This window comes from Perissodus microlepis, chromosome 17 (assembly GCF_051167445.1).
Source record: "Perissodus microlepis isolate ML-2025 ecotype Zambia chromosome 17, ASM5116744v1, whole genome shotgun sequence".
Taxonomy (NCBI): domain Eukaryota; kingdom Metazoa; phylum Chordata; class Actinopteri; order Cichliformes; family Cichlidae; genus Perissodus; species Perissodus microlepis.
This window is the reverse complement of record NC_140477.1, coordinates 32,098,383-32,109,875: the sequence shown is the minus strand read 5'-3', so window position 1 is coordinate 32,109,875 and position 11,493 is coordinate 32,098,383. Positions and strand designations below refer to the sequence as shown.

At 39.2% G+C, this 11,493-nt stretch overlaps 1 protein-coding gene across 1 annotated transcript; it reads right to left on the bottom strand.

Annotated features, from left to right (window-relative positions):
* Positions 1 to 225: 225 nt before the first annotated feature.
* Positions 226 to 10,763, bottom strand: atg4c (autophagy related 4C, cysteine peptidase). Its single transcript, XM_084910526.1, has 10 exons — positions 10,351 to 10,763; positions 9,837 to 9,920; positions 9,082 to 9,306; positions 6,618 to 6,957; positions 5,745 to 5,815; positions 3,868 to 4,070; positions 3,603 to 3,681; positions 2,755 to 2,831; positions 2,162 to 2,281; positions 226 to 1,779 (listed from the first exon to the last, which is right to left on the bottom strand). Exons 1-10 carry the CDS (start codon positions 10,424 to 10,426, stop codon positions 1,612 to 1,614), a joined length of 1,443 nt encoding a protein of 480 aa, XP_084766652.1. The 5' UTR covers positions 10,427 to 10,763; the 3' UTR covers positions 226 to 1,611.
* Positions 10,764 to 11,493: the final 730 nt, after the last annotated feature.

Sequence of the window (11,493 nt, the reverse complement as noted above, 5' to 3'; positions counted from 1 at the left end):
GGTCACATTTTTTCCAGTTCCTGGTTAATGGGCTGTAGAGATGGTTAGCACGTACGATTAGTTTTAATCTACTACATTTGACTGGGAGAGAAAGGAACTGAATACATTTCAACACACCACTGAGGTTTGTATGTAGCACTGAATTTTTTTTTTTTTTTTTTTTTTTTTTTTTGTCCTAGGATGGCTCAGGATTCTTAAAGTGAACAAAAAACAAACTAAGCAAAAGAAAGAAAAAATGATTTCAAGTTTATTTAACTTTTTTTGCTTGGCAGTGGTTAAACATTGTAATTTTATAAGTTAATTTATGCAAGCAGACAAAGCATGTGTTTAACAGACGGAATACTTCCTTCATCATGTATAGTTACTATGAAACTGTGTCACACCTGGTTCTTACTCACTCAGTGCTGGAGAACAGAATGAAGAAAAGTGAAATATGGCAAGGTGCATGGCATGAAATGTTACAAAACCCCCTTTGTATGAAAAATATCTCTCAAAAATGTGGAAATAATGGAGTAAAGTAGTATAACAGTGCTTCTAGTGTTGACTTGAATCTCTATTGTCAATCCCAAATTTTTTTTTAGCAGCCTCTAGATTACAATTCCCTGAATCAGATTTAAAAGTCTTTTTTAACTCTTTGATTCATTTGCTGTTATAAACGTGTTAGCTACAAAGAGGTGATATCCTACAGAGAATCTTATTGTTAACATTACATTTATAACAGATAGTGCTTTGTGCTTTACAGAACATGGCACAGTTAACCCCTTAGCAAATCCTAGTCCCTTTCACTGTGATGCAAGCAGGCAAAAATGCACAAAGGCAAGCAAATACACCACACCATGTTGCAAAGACGAAGAAGTTAATTATAAAAAAGATATTAACAGTGTTTTTAAAACACTCCTTCAAAGCATATGCTTCTGCATTCTGCTGCTGAGATGCTCTTCATTCTTGTTTTTTGGCAGAGATGTTTGAAAAAATTACTTGCTCTGCCCATCTTCATAGACTGCCTAGCTTATACTAATGAAGACGTTTACCATACCTGTTAGGCTACTGCTACCTACACTTAAGAGGTCTCTAGTTGCAACCCTATGATTTTAAAAAAAATAATCTAACACTGATCTCAGTTTATAATTACTACTTCGACATGGCATTCTCAGTCCTAAATTCACAAAACTGAGGTGTGAACTTGACCTGGCGATCATTATAAGCTTCTGATTTAAGGTGCAAAATCTCAAGTCCTCTGAAATCTGATGAGTTCACAAAATCTCTCTCAAAAATAAGATAATGGTGTAAAATGAACAGTGCTCTCCCAAATGCTCCCTTTTGCTAAAATACCATTTCAAAACAACACCAAAAAAAAATGTTAGGTCACTGAATTCAGTAGAGCACCAAAAGATGTTCCAAGGCTTCCTGGCATATTATTCAACATGTTCACATTGCCTACAAACATAAGTCTCACCAGTTAATTACAAATTCATCAGTAAAGTGTCTGGGATGCATAAACTGTATTCGTGTAGCTCCATAAACCTCTATATCACTTACATGAGGCTTTGGACTTTAACAAATTTGATTAATCAGAAGAGGACTTGTTCTCTGTACTTTAAAAAAGGGCTGTCAAAGCAGCACAAAGTCTCCGACGGTGGTGACCGTCCTCCGCGGGTCACGGATGAAGGGCCACTCTCTCTTTTCAGGGGTCAGGCCTGCCGACAGGTTGTAATCTCTGCCATGACCTTGCACGAAAGTGAATGCGGGGTATTTCTCCTTCGCTGATGGCTGCAGCAGCTGGAACAATAAAGCAGTGTTTCATGGCTTTGCTTTTAAAGGCTTAAGATAACAAGGCTTAGGATCTTCTTTTCGAAGATGCAAATCACATTCATTTCACTTAAAGAGAAAGGGTTTTTTTCTAAATTTAAGGAGGACGGATTTTGGTTTACAACAACAAAACGACTGGTGTGAGAAGTAAGAATTGAGACAGATTTATGGCTAAATGGTGCCACCTGCTGTCCAACTCAGGTTAACTGACAGATATATTTGCCAGGACAGGAAACAATGAATATACAGCAGTATTACAACAACAATAACAGCATGTAAAATAAGGAAAGAAATTGTGAGGAATTGTGTAGAGTCACAGTAACTATCAAGGTATCCTTTGCTGTGTTCTCACCTTAGACAGCTCCTGACTGATCCTCTCGTAGTCTTGAACACTTCTGGAGTAGAAACCAACGGTACAGCTCGGGTCCATCTTGCTGAAAGGCATCTTCTTTGGCGAGGGGCAATGATACGACTAGACAAAGAGAGACAAAATACATGAAAATATTCATCAAGCTGAAGGGCCAGGTGACTGCGGGGCATACATACACACCATGACAGCATCGACACCAAATAAGATGTATTCTGCGTCACATGATGAATGCAATCCTATTTATCTGCTGTCACAGCATCCGAAATTTAACACCTTGTCACACTGTATACCACGGCGTGCAAAAAGCATAAAACAAAGTTTCGGCACAGTGCTGTGTGCCGATCTGTATGTACGGGCCCTGAAATATTAAGGCTCATGGCGCCCGAGCCCGTATTTGCCGTATTTCTCTTAAGTGGCAGCTTCAGTTATCCGAGCGGCAAATAAATCAGCAGATGGGGACTCTGTAATTGGACCGAGTGCTGCTTTAAGATTCATACCCTTAAGTACTAACAGCAACTATTAAATTCACATTACCGGGCCCCCCAAGTCAGCTCGTCTGTGTAATTTCACATTACCTGAAGAGGGAAATCGCTGGTGCTGACATCCACAAAAGACTGACAGTAATGAGGGTCCATGTAAATCAAGCTGTCATCTGCAAGGACAAAACAAAAGACAAGTTATTCAAAAACATCCGATTATTACAAAAATGCGTTTCTCCCCCAATTTCTATGCAGAGCAGCTCAAAGTCACCACGCTTAGCCTACTGTTAGGCTTGTGGTGCGTCAAATATGCCTCCCAGAAGGTTGTTGCTTTTTAATATCCACCGGGGTGGATTAAATTCTACATAATCAGATGCGTTTGTACAAGCCCATCCTTTACACCCACAAAAAGAGGTTGTCATTTAATTTTTGTGTGGGGGAATTACTTTTACAAACACACAATTATATTCGACCATTTGCATATGATAAATGCCGCGCCGAGGTGCGCCTTGGCAGGGAGAATGTATTGCTTGTCATTTAGACATCATCCACCACTGTATTTCAAATTGGTAAAATGTAAATGCGTAAATATTGACTGCCAAGATGTACAACTGAAGGTTCCTCCTGGCTCCTGAAGGTGATGAAGAGTGGCTCACTTTGGGGCTCAGATGAAATTTAATGCATGCCTCCTATGGAAATCAATTACGGCTCACAACTTGGGAGGTTTACTTGTGATAAATGGGCAAGGCTTTGATGGGTCAGAGAGAATAAAGTAAGCCCTGCTTCACTTGCTTCCATCTCCACTCCTCTCCGTTTTCCTCGCGCAAACAGGAATACATTAACTCACTTTGTCTCTTCACATAAGAAGGGTATATTATGCAAAGTAATTTGCTATTCGCACCAACCTCTCTGTGTGTCTTCTTTCCCTCGTTTCCATTACTAACCTTGAAATCCCACGAAGTAGCAGGCCTGTTTGAGCTTCCCTCCGATGATGCCTATGCAGTACTCCAGACTCAAAATGCTCTAAATGGACACAGAAGGACAGAACGGAGATGCGCGGTCTTAAGTTTCCCACCATCCCAGTGGCAAAATCCAGTTATCTTGACTTTCTTTAATCTCCAAACATCTTCGTTCTTATTCATATGAATATAATATTTGTTTTGTAGGGTTTTTGTTTTTTAACCACTCAAATCTAGATGCATTTTTCACCTTTGCAAAGTCAAAATACTCTGGGTTTGTCTTCTCCCCTCCGAGCCTAACAGGGACGAGGATGATTACAGCTCGGCTCTCCGGTAAGGTGGAAGCATGCACTGGATGGTCGTTCTGTGGCAGAGTAGGGGCGTCTGGTGTCTCATCAGAGGTCCGCTCTGCTCTTGGTGCCCTGTGGCAATCGATGACATCAGCGCTGTATACTACAAAGGATCAATAACACATAAGGTCAGATCGAGGTCATTCAGTCTGCTGTGTTTTTCACCAAAATCTATTTGGATGAACAGTCAGCAGTAAGTAGTTGGTAAATGTTGTTATTTGTCACATTCCTGCTTTGTTTTTTTTTAATTAAAAAAAACCCCAAAACAAAAACAGTTTTAGCTAAGAGCTGCCACAGAATGGTGACCTTATACAGTTATGCCACTATATTGAATTTAAAAAGGAGGGTGGCTTTTGCTTTTTCTCTTATGGTAAAGTCTCTGCCTTAGAAAGATCATTTTGTTATTTGATTATGACTTTGACTATACAACTAAACAAAACTTTGTTTTTTTTTTAAAGGGTAAACCGTGTACCATCTTCTCTTGTTATGATATCGCCCCCTGCTGCTGCCGCAGTAGAGCTCATTACTTTCAAAGTAGCGTCCACGTGTTGTAGATACTTTATTTACATTCATGTAACCAGGGGAACTACATGATGGGAGAGATACTCAAAGATCACGTCATCACTGTAGCTAAGCTACTATCTATCAGGGGCTGGTCAGATTTTGTGGGTAAGAACACCGAGCACCTCTTTAGCCTTTTTAAAATCTACTCTACAGGCCTCAGTCCAGCATGTTAAATGTTAAAATTCATGACAGTATAGTTAAAGACTGAACAAGTATGACTGGTTTGGAAGGGTTGTCATGTAGAAAGCCTCTTTTTTTTCTAAAAAGAGGCAGCATGGCTCCGGTTTGCAGAGTCGCACCTGAACAAACTACAAGACTTCTGTCCATTTGGCAGACGAGACCAAACAGAAGGTGTCTGACCATCATGCACAACTCCACTTTTCCACAGATGACTTCTATACTATGGTCTCACGGTATGGTTTCATTTGTCAAGTGTTCATTTGAGACTATGGTTAAGGAATTCTAAGATCTTCAAAGGATCAGGTAATTTTTATGTCATGACACATACAATCTTAGAAGTAAAAATGGTTGTGCTTTCTTTATCACATGACTTTCACTTGTATGTATAATGCTAATCTGCTAATACTGCTTGTGCTAGTTAGCATGTGACACTTATTAAGTCTGGTGCATACTAGTGTGTGCTATGGTAATTTTTTAAATCCTTTTTTACTTAATAACTAAAAGTAGTAGCAATAATAATTTTTTTAATTACTCAAACTATGAACCAGAAAAAAAATCTACTGTATTAAGCAGACTGAATTTAAAGAGCTGTTTTATCTGTGCAATAAACTGATTGTTTAATATCTCATTCTCAAGAAAATATTTTTTTAAAATGGCACAGTTAAAAATGCTCAAGGTAATGTTCCTGGATTTCACTTTCTGTCCATATGAAACAAGAGAGGATACACAAATTATCATAGTATGGAAAGCAGGAAACAGTCAAAGTTTGCATTTAGATAAATACATCACCAATAACTGTCTGTCTTTGACTTTAGAATCAGCTCTCAAGTTATTGAGGTTAAGAAGAGCCCGGAGTAGGAGGTTATAGATTTGGAATGGATGTGTTTGTTGGGTAATAGACACAGCGAGACTACTGTCACTGCTTTACGCAGCTCTGATCTCACGGCAGCAAAAAGATGGCGGAAAACGCAAGGTCCGCCTGGGCGCTGTGCCCAGTCTCCTGTTTTATCAACAGCAGGCTCATCTTTCATACCTGTGCAGTCTTGGGAGACATAGGCAGTTATACACGCCAAACCAGGGTCCATCGCTTCCTCGACAGCTTTCCTAAGAGAAAGGGAAGGAAGACGAGAAGAAGAAGAAACAGAGAGGAAATGGATGAGAAATGGAAGTTTGTATCTGGAGGTTACGCTAACCCGACATCGAGGCTTTGTTCATCATTACATTGCAAAGTTAAATAGCAACAGATGGGTGTTTTAAACAGGTTAAAATATATGAAGATATTTCCAGATAATTACACAGTTGTTGATAGACACATATGGTCACTAGATTGTATACATTATAATTATTTCATGATGATTAATAAAAATTAAGTCTCCATCATTTAATGTAAACATGGTTGCATTAGATGATGATTCATTGGCACAAATGAATTTTGTGGAACAGCTATGCAGAGGCTTTATAATGGCTATAATGATTTTAATACAGGCACGTTACATATGCACAATTAAACATACATTAAGCAGGTTATTTTTTTTGTTTTTTAATTTTTCAGCAGTACAAATGTTTTGGTGTAGTCTCCCTCCTCGTGCTAAAATGATTTACTGACCTCAAGAAAATGTTTATTTTGTTGAATTACTTTTATTTTATGATAATTTTTTTTATGTCAAGACAAAGATGCATTTGTACATTTTCTTTCCTGTTACATGTTTTAAATCGTAGATATAAAAAAAAAAAAAAAAAATGGCTAACATGACTAACATGGCAACTAATATAAACTTCAATCAGTAACAAAACCCTGTTATTTTTGTCCTAAACAAAACTAAACCATCACTGATGCATAGTCATGATTAAATCAATCAAATCAAATGGAAACAATTGTAAGTTCAGGCCATAACATTAAACCTACTTGAGGATGTGTGCCACCACAGCTGGTCCGTACCAGTCCCCGGCCTGTTTTCCCATTGTCAGGCCTAAGCGGACGAGTCTGTGGAGGCCCAGTGGAGTCGAAGGGCTATCTCCAAACCAAGACACCAGAGTGCGGTGGTACATCTCCTTTAAATGTGCATCTGCCTCCTCTGCAGATCCAAGGGAAAGTGCTTGGGCCTGTGGTGATGAGCTACGTACAGAGGGTCCAGGAGCACCTTGCAGGGAAGCCTCCAGAGAGGCCACCAGACGTTTGGCTGCAGTTGTAGTCCACGTCTCTGTGTCTAAAGGCTGGAGTGTCAGTGCTTCTGACCAAGTCCAGTCTTTGGACAAATATAACATGTAAATGGTAAATGGCCTGCATTTGTAAAGCGCTTTTCTAGTCCTTAAGGACCCCAAAGCGCTTTACACTACATTCAGTCATTCACCCATTCACACAAACATTCACACACTGGCGATAGCAAGCTACATTGTAGCCACAGCTGCCCTGGGGCGCACTGACAGAGGCGAGGCTGCCGGACACAGGCGCCACCGGGCCCTCTGACCAACAGAGTGAGCAACAATTAACATTTCCTCTGTGAACACAAATGCTACTTAAGTTTGTTTGGAAAAAAAAAATCTCCAAATTCCAAGTTCTGTAGACTGATACAAATTTTTCAGCATTCACCAAAATCTCATTCCAGCTGCGAAGCACAGTGGAGGGACCTTTGTGGCTTGGGGCTTTATTGCTGCCTCAGAACCTTGACCCCTTGCAGCCATTGAGAGAACAATGACAGCAAAACTGTATCAAGGATTTTCCAGGACACTATCATCAGGAATCGTTAGACGATGCTACATGGCAATGACCCAAACCACACCAAGAGTTTAACTGAAAAAATTTTTTCGCAAGCAGCTACAGCAAACGTCTAATGGTGCCAGTTGCTGATAAGAGAAGCTCTAAAAGCTACTAAATTCAAGAGATCGCTTACTTTTCCAACCCCTACTGGGGTTTCTCTGCAGTCTTCTCAAAAGCAGGGTAAAATAAACTACAAAATGTTACTTCAAAGGTGTTACATAAGTAATCTGCACCATTCTAGCGGGACAGAAAATAGTTAGAGAATTCATACACGACACAGTACTTGCAGTGCAAGGACAGGCTATAGGTTTTTAAAGCCTGATATGAGAAGTAGAAAATAATAGAGTCAACTCCTTTGACCAAGTCTTTATGAGGATCTTTGAACCTGATCATTCAACATATCAAACTTCCATTTAGAACATTAAGAACAAAAAGTCATTCAGACCTTGAAATTAAAGGTTTTTGCCCTAAAGACTCTGAACCATGTGTGCTTCTGTAAAGGAATAGGAGTCATTCTGTTCAATTACAAGTTTGAGTGTCCCAGTATTTCATTTTAACTGTGCCTCAGCCTTACAAACAGGGAGGGAGCTGAAGGCGGGGAGAATGGGAGTGGCCCAGTCCATAAAATGGACCAGAATAGAGTCTAAGGCATTAACTAAATGACCTTGATTCAAAGTGAATCAAAGTGAAAATTGATCAATAAATATCCTAAAGTGGCCATTAGTAATTTTATAGAGAAATATTTCATTAGTGACATATTTTAGATTTGACAGAAGAACAAGTTTTAAATATTGTTTTCTAAATGACTGCTTTAAACCGGCAGTCATTCATTATGCAGACTAGAGCTGTTGAGAGACAATGGATCTTACAAAGATATTAAGAGTTCGCTCATTTGGATGCCTTGGACCAACTAAAAACTTACGAATTAAGGAAACTCTTCAAACTTCAAACGAGTTTTTCAAAAATAAGCATTAAACAAAAAATAAACTGGCATCTGTGTGTGTGTGTGTGTGTGTGTGTGTGTGTGTGTGTGTGTGTGTGTGTGTGTGTGTGTGTGTGTACATGAAAAGTTTAAATTTAAGCTTAATTAAAGTGACAAAAGATGTTATCTCACAGTTGATGTCTTTGGAAAACAAAGAGAAAAACTCAGCAGTTTACACTGCAGAGATCTTAGGACAATAGAATTGGTCTGAAACACAAACAGGTGAAAACACCAGACTAGTACACCTAAACTGCCAGGGATGTCATCGGGTGAGACATCAGGTACATGGTGCACAAGGTCACAAGTCTATCTCAGGGATAACACATTCACACCTACAGTCAATTTAGAATCACCAATTATCCTAACATGCCTGTCTTTGTACTGTGGGAGGAACCCACACATGGACAGGGAGAACATGCTAACTCCACACAGAAAAGCCCCACGTAGCCAATGGATTCAAAGGCAGGTGCGCTAACCACTGCAACACTGTGCCGCTTGGGACCAAAGACATTTGGACAATGAACTAATTTGAATATTTAAACTTAGAATGATATATGATTTTTATTTTTCATAGATCTTGTTGTAAGGGGTTATACTGTAGCACAGCTGCAGTACCATCATTTTCCTCACCTCTTCCCAAGAAGTGCAACATAAGTCCTTGAGCCAGCATCATCTGACCAGCCCTCAGCATGCAGCCCCAGCCACAGTCAGAGGTCAGCGTGCTGCCTGGCAGAGGGGAAAACTCTTCCCTGTAGGTGAGCCAGACACGGGATGCAAAATCCCTCCGGAAAGCATCCACATCCCCCATAACAAGGTCCTCAACAGAGGCTTCAATAGGACTCTCTTCATCTGTGGCTAAAAAAAAGATAAAAGGGATTTGCAGTTACTTTTTAATTGTGTCAATTATAACAAAATGATCATTTTAACTTTCTTGTTGCCATTTCTTACTTGTGGCTCATACTAATTGGCGTACCTGCTTAGCGCAATTTATCTACAAATTCAATGGATGGATCAAAGACAATCCTGCTATTTCACTAACCACATATGAGAATGATCTAAACAATATCTACTTAGATGTTGATTCATAAAAATTACACAAGTTAATACTGGTGCTTAAGTTATTTGTTACATACTCTACGTACATATATACTGTATACAAATTTTTTCAATAAAGTTGGGTGCTGGGTAAAGTGTGCATAAAATAATTAAAAGTGAGCCTATAATTGTGTGGGGTATAATGATGTGTGATTCTGTTTTTTGTTTTTGTTTCACACAGTTACCCATCTTTTGGGGAACCAGTATTGTCTGTGACTTTGTCATTACAGGGAATTCAATCAGCATAAAAGTGTCCATTTATTTATGTACCTGCATGTGTTCATGCATACCTTCAGCCTTAAAATGGTAACATTTTCCCAGAAGCAGCACAGGAGAATTTCTACTGAATGACGTCTTTGGTTTGAGAGCCCAACCTAAGACACAGAGTAAACAGACAATATGTCATAGCTTCATCGATGGCGTGGTTTAACTGACACACCTATCCTAGGAAACTAATCAGTAAGTGTACTGGGTCAGTTCCGTGACTCCTGACTTCTTGTTAATAAGACGGAGAGCGTTCGCCATTGGACAAAAGTAGGCCAGTAGAGGGAAAACATACAATACAATGTGGAAAAGTTTGATGAAGAACTATTTTAAGGAGTGACTAAGCAGCATAAGACTGTGTGAGTGTGTGTTCTGTTGTAGAGAACATGGACAAGTCAAAGCAACACAACAGTGACGCGTGCATTGAAAACAAAGCAGGCACTCAGGGTTAAACATCTCTCTGTGTGTGTGTGTGTGTGTGTGTGTGTGTGTGTGTGTGTGTGTGTGTGTGTGTGTGTAAGCCTGCAGCCAATTACTTACTGTACTTCACATTGTGCCACACGGACAAGAACTTTGTCTTCAATTTTTCCACCTCGTCGCTCCCTTTATTCTCCATTTGAAACAGTGAGGGAGGAAACCCATTCCCATTCAGCCTACAACCGTTTTACGTGACGCACACACAGTGTTAACTAACTATGACTTCGAGGTACAAAAATGACATGACATTAAAGCTTGCAGTGAGAACATCGCTTCATTTTAGTTTCCTCCATCCGTTCGCGTTTCCCTCACAGGCGCGTTGCAGCTCCGCGTTGAAACACGCCAAAAAGACAATAAAGATAATTTAAAACACAGTTTGTCGTCCAGTAGTTGAACTCACACCCCAAACACGAACGCCAATATTTACATTTTGAGGAAGTAGAAACAGTGAAGTCAGGTGATCTCGCGGTGCTTCCGCTGGGAAGAAGTAGTAAAACCGGCGAGGGTTAGCCTGAAAAATAAATCCAGACAACCCGACAGGGCGGCGTTAAAAGCGGTTTCCCATTATTAACTGCCTTTAACTCCACTCTGGGTAGTTGGGTAGTTCTTTTAATAAGAACAAGCGCTCTCTGTCGTACAAATGGGCAGGGCGTGGTATAAAAAAATATTTTAATTACATCGCTACGCTGATGTTCATTTTCATCGTATTTATTTATTCAGTCCTTTATTTTTTATGGATTTAGTGTACCGTTACAGTAATATACAGAAGAGATTTAACCTATCAATGTTATACAGTTATCCTGATAATATTCATTTTTTCTCTTTCTCTTACAGAAATTCGACTATTTAGTTTAACTCCTATTACTGTTAAGACTTGTTAAGTCTTAGCTCTGTTAAGACTTGTTAAGTCTGTTAAGACTTGTTAAGTCTTAACAGTGTTAAGACGGTTGCGACTTAATTATTTTAATAATGTTGACAAATGGTTCTCTAAATTTACGTGTTTGCTTTTACTACAGCGTACTGCAGTCTATTTAAACATTTACTATAAACCGATTTTCAGGAAATAAAAACTTTATTGAAATTGTCGTTTTTAAAAAACAAAAAACTTTATTCTATTATTTCACAAAACCTGAAGACAACATTACTCAGTGGCTTCTAAAATAATCCGTATAAAAGAAGATGATAAAATGTAGTCTCTTTTCTTTT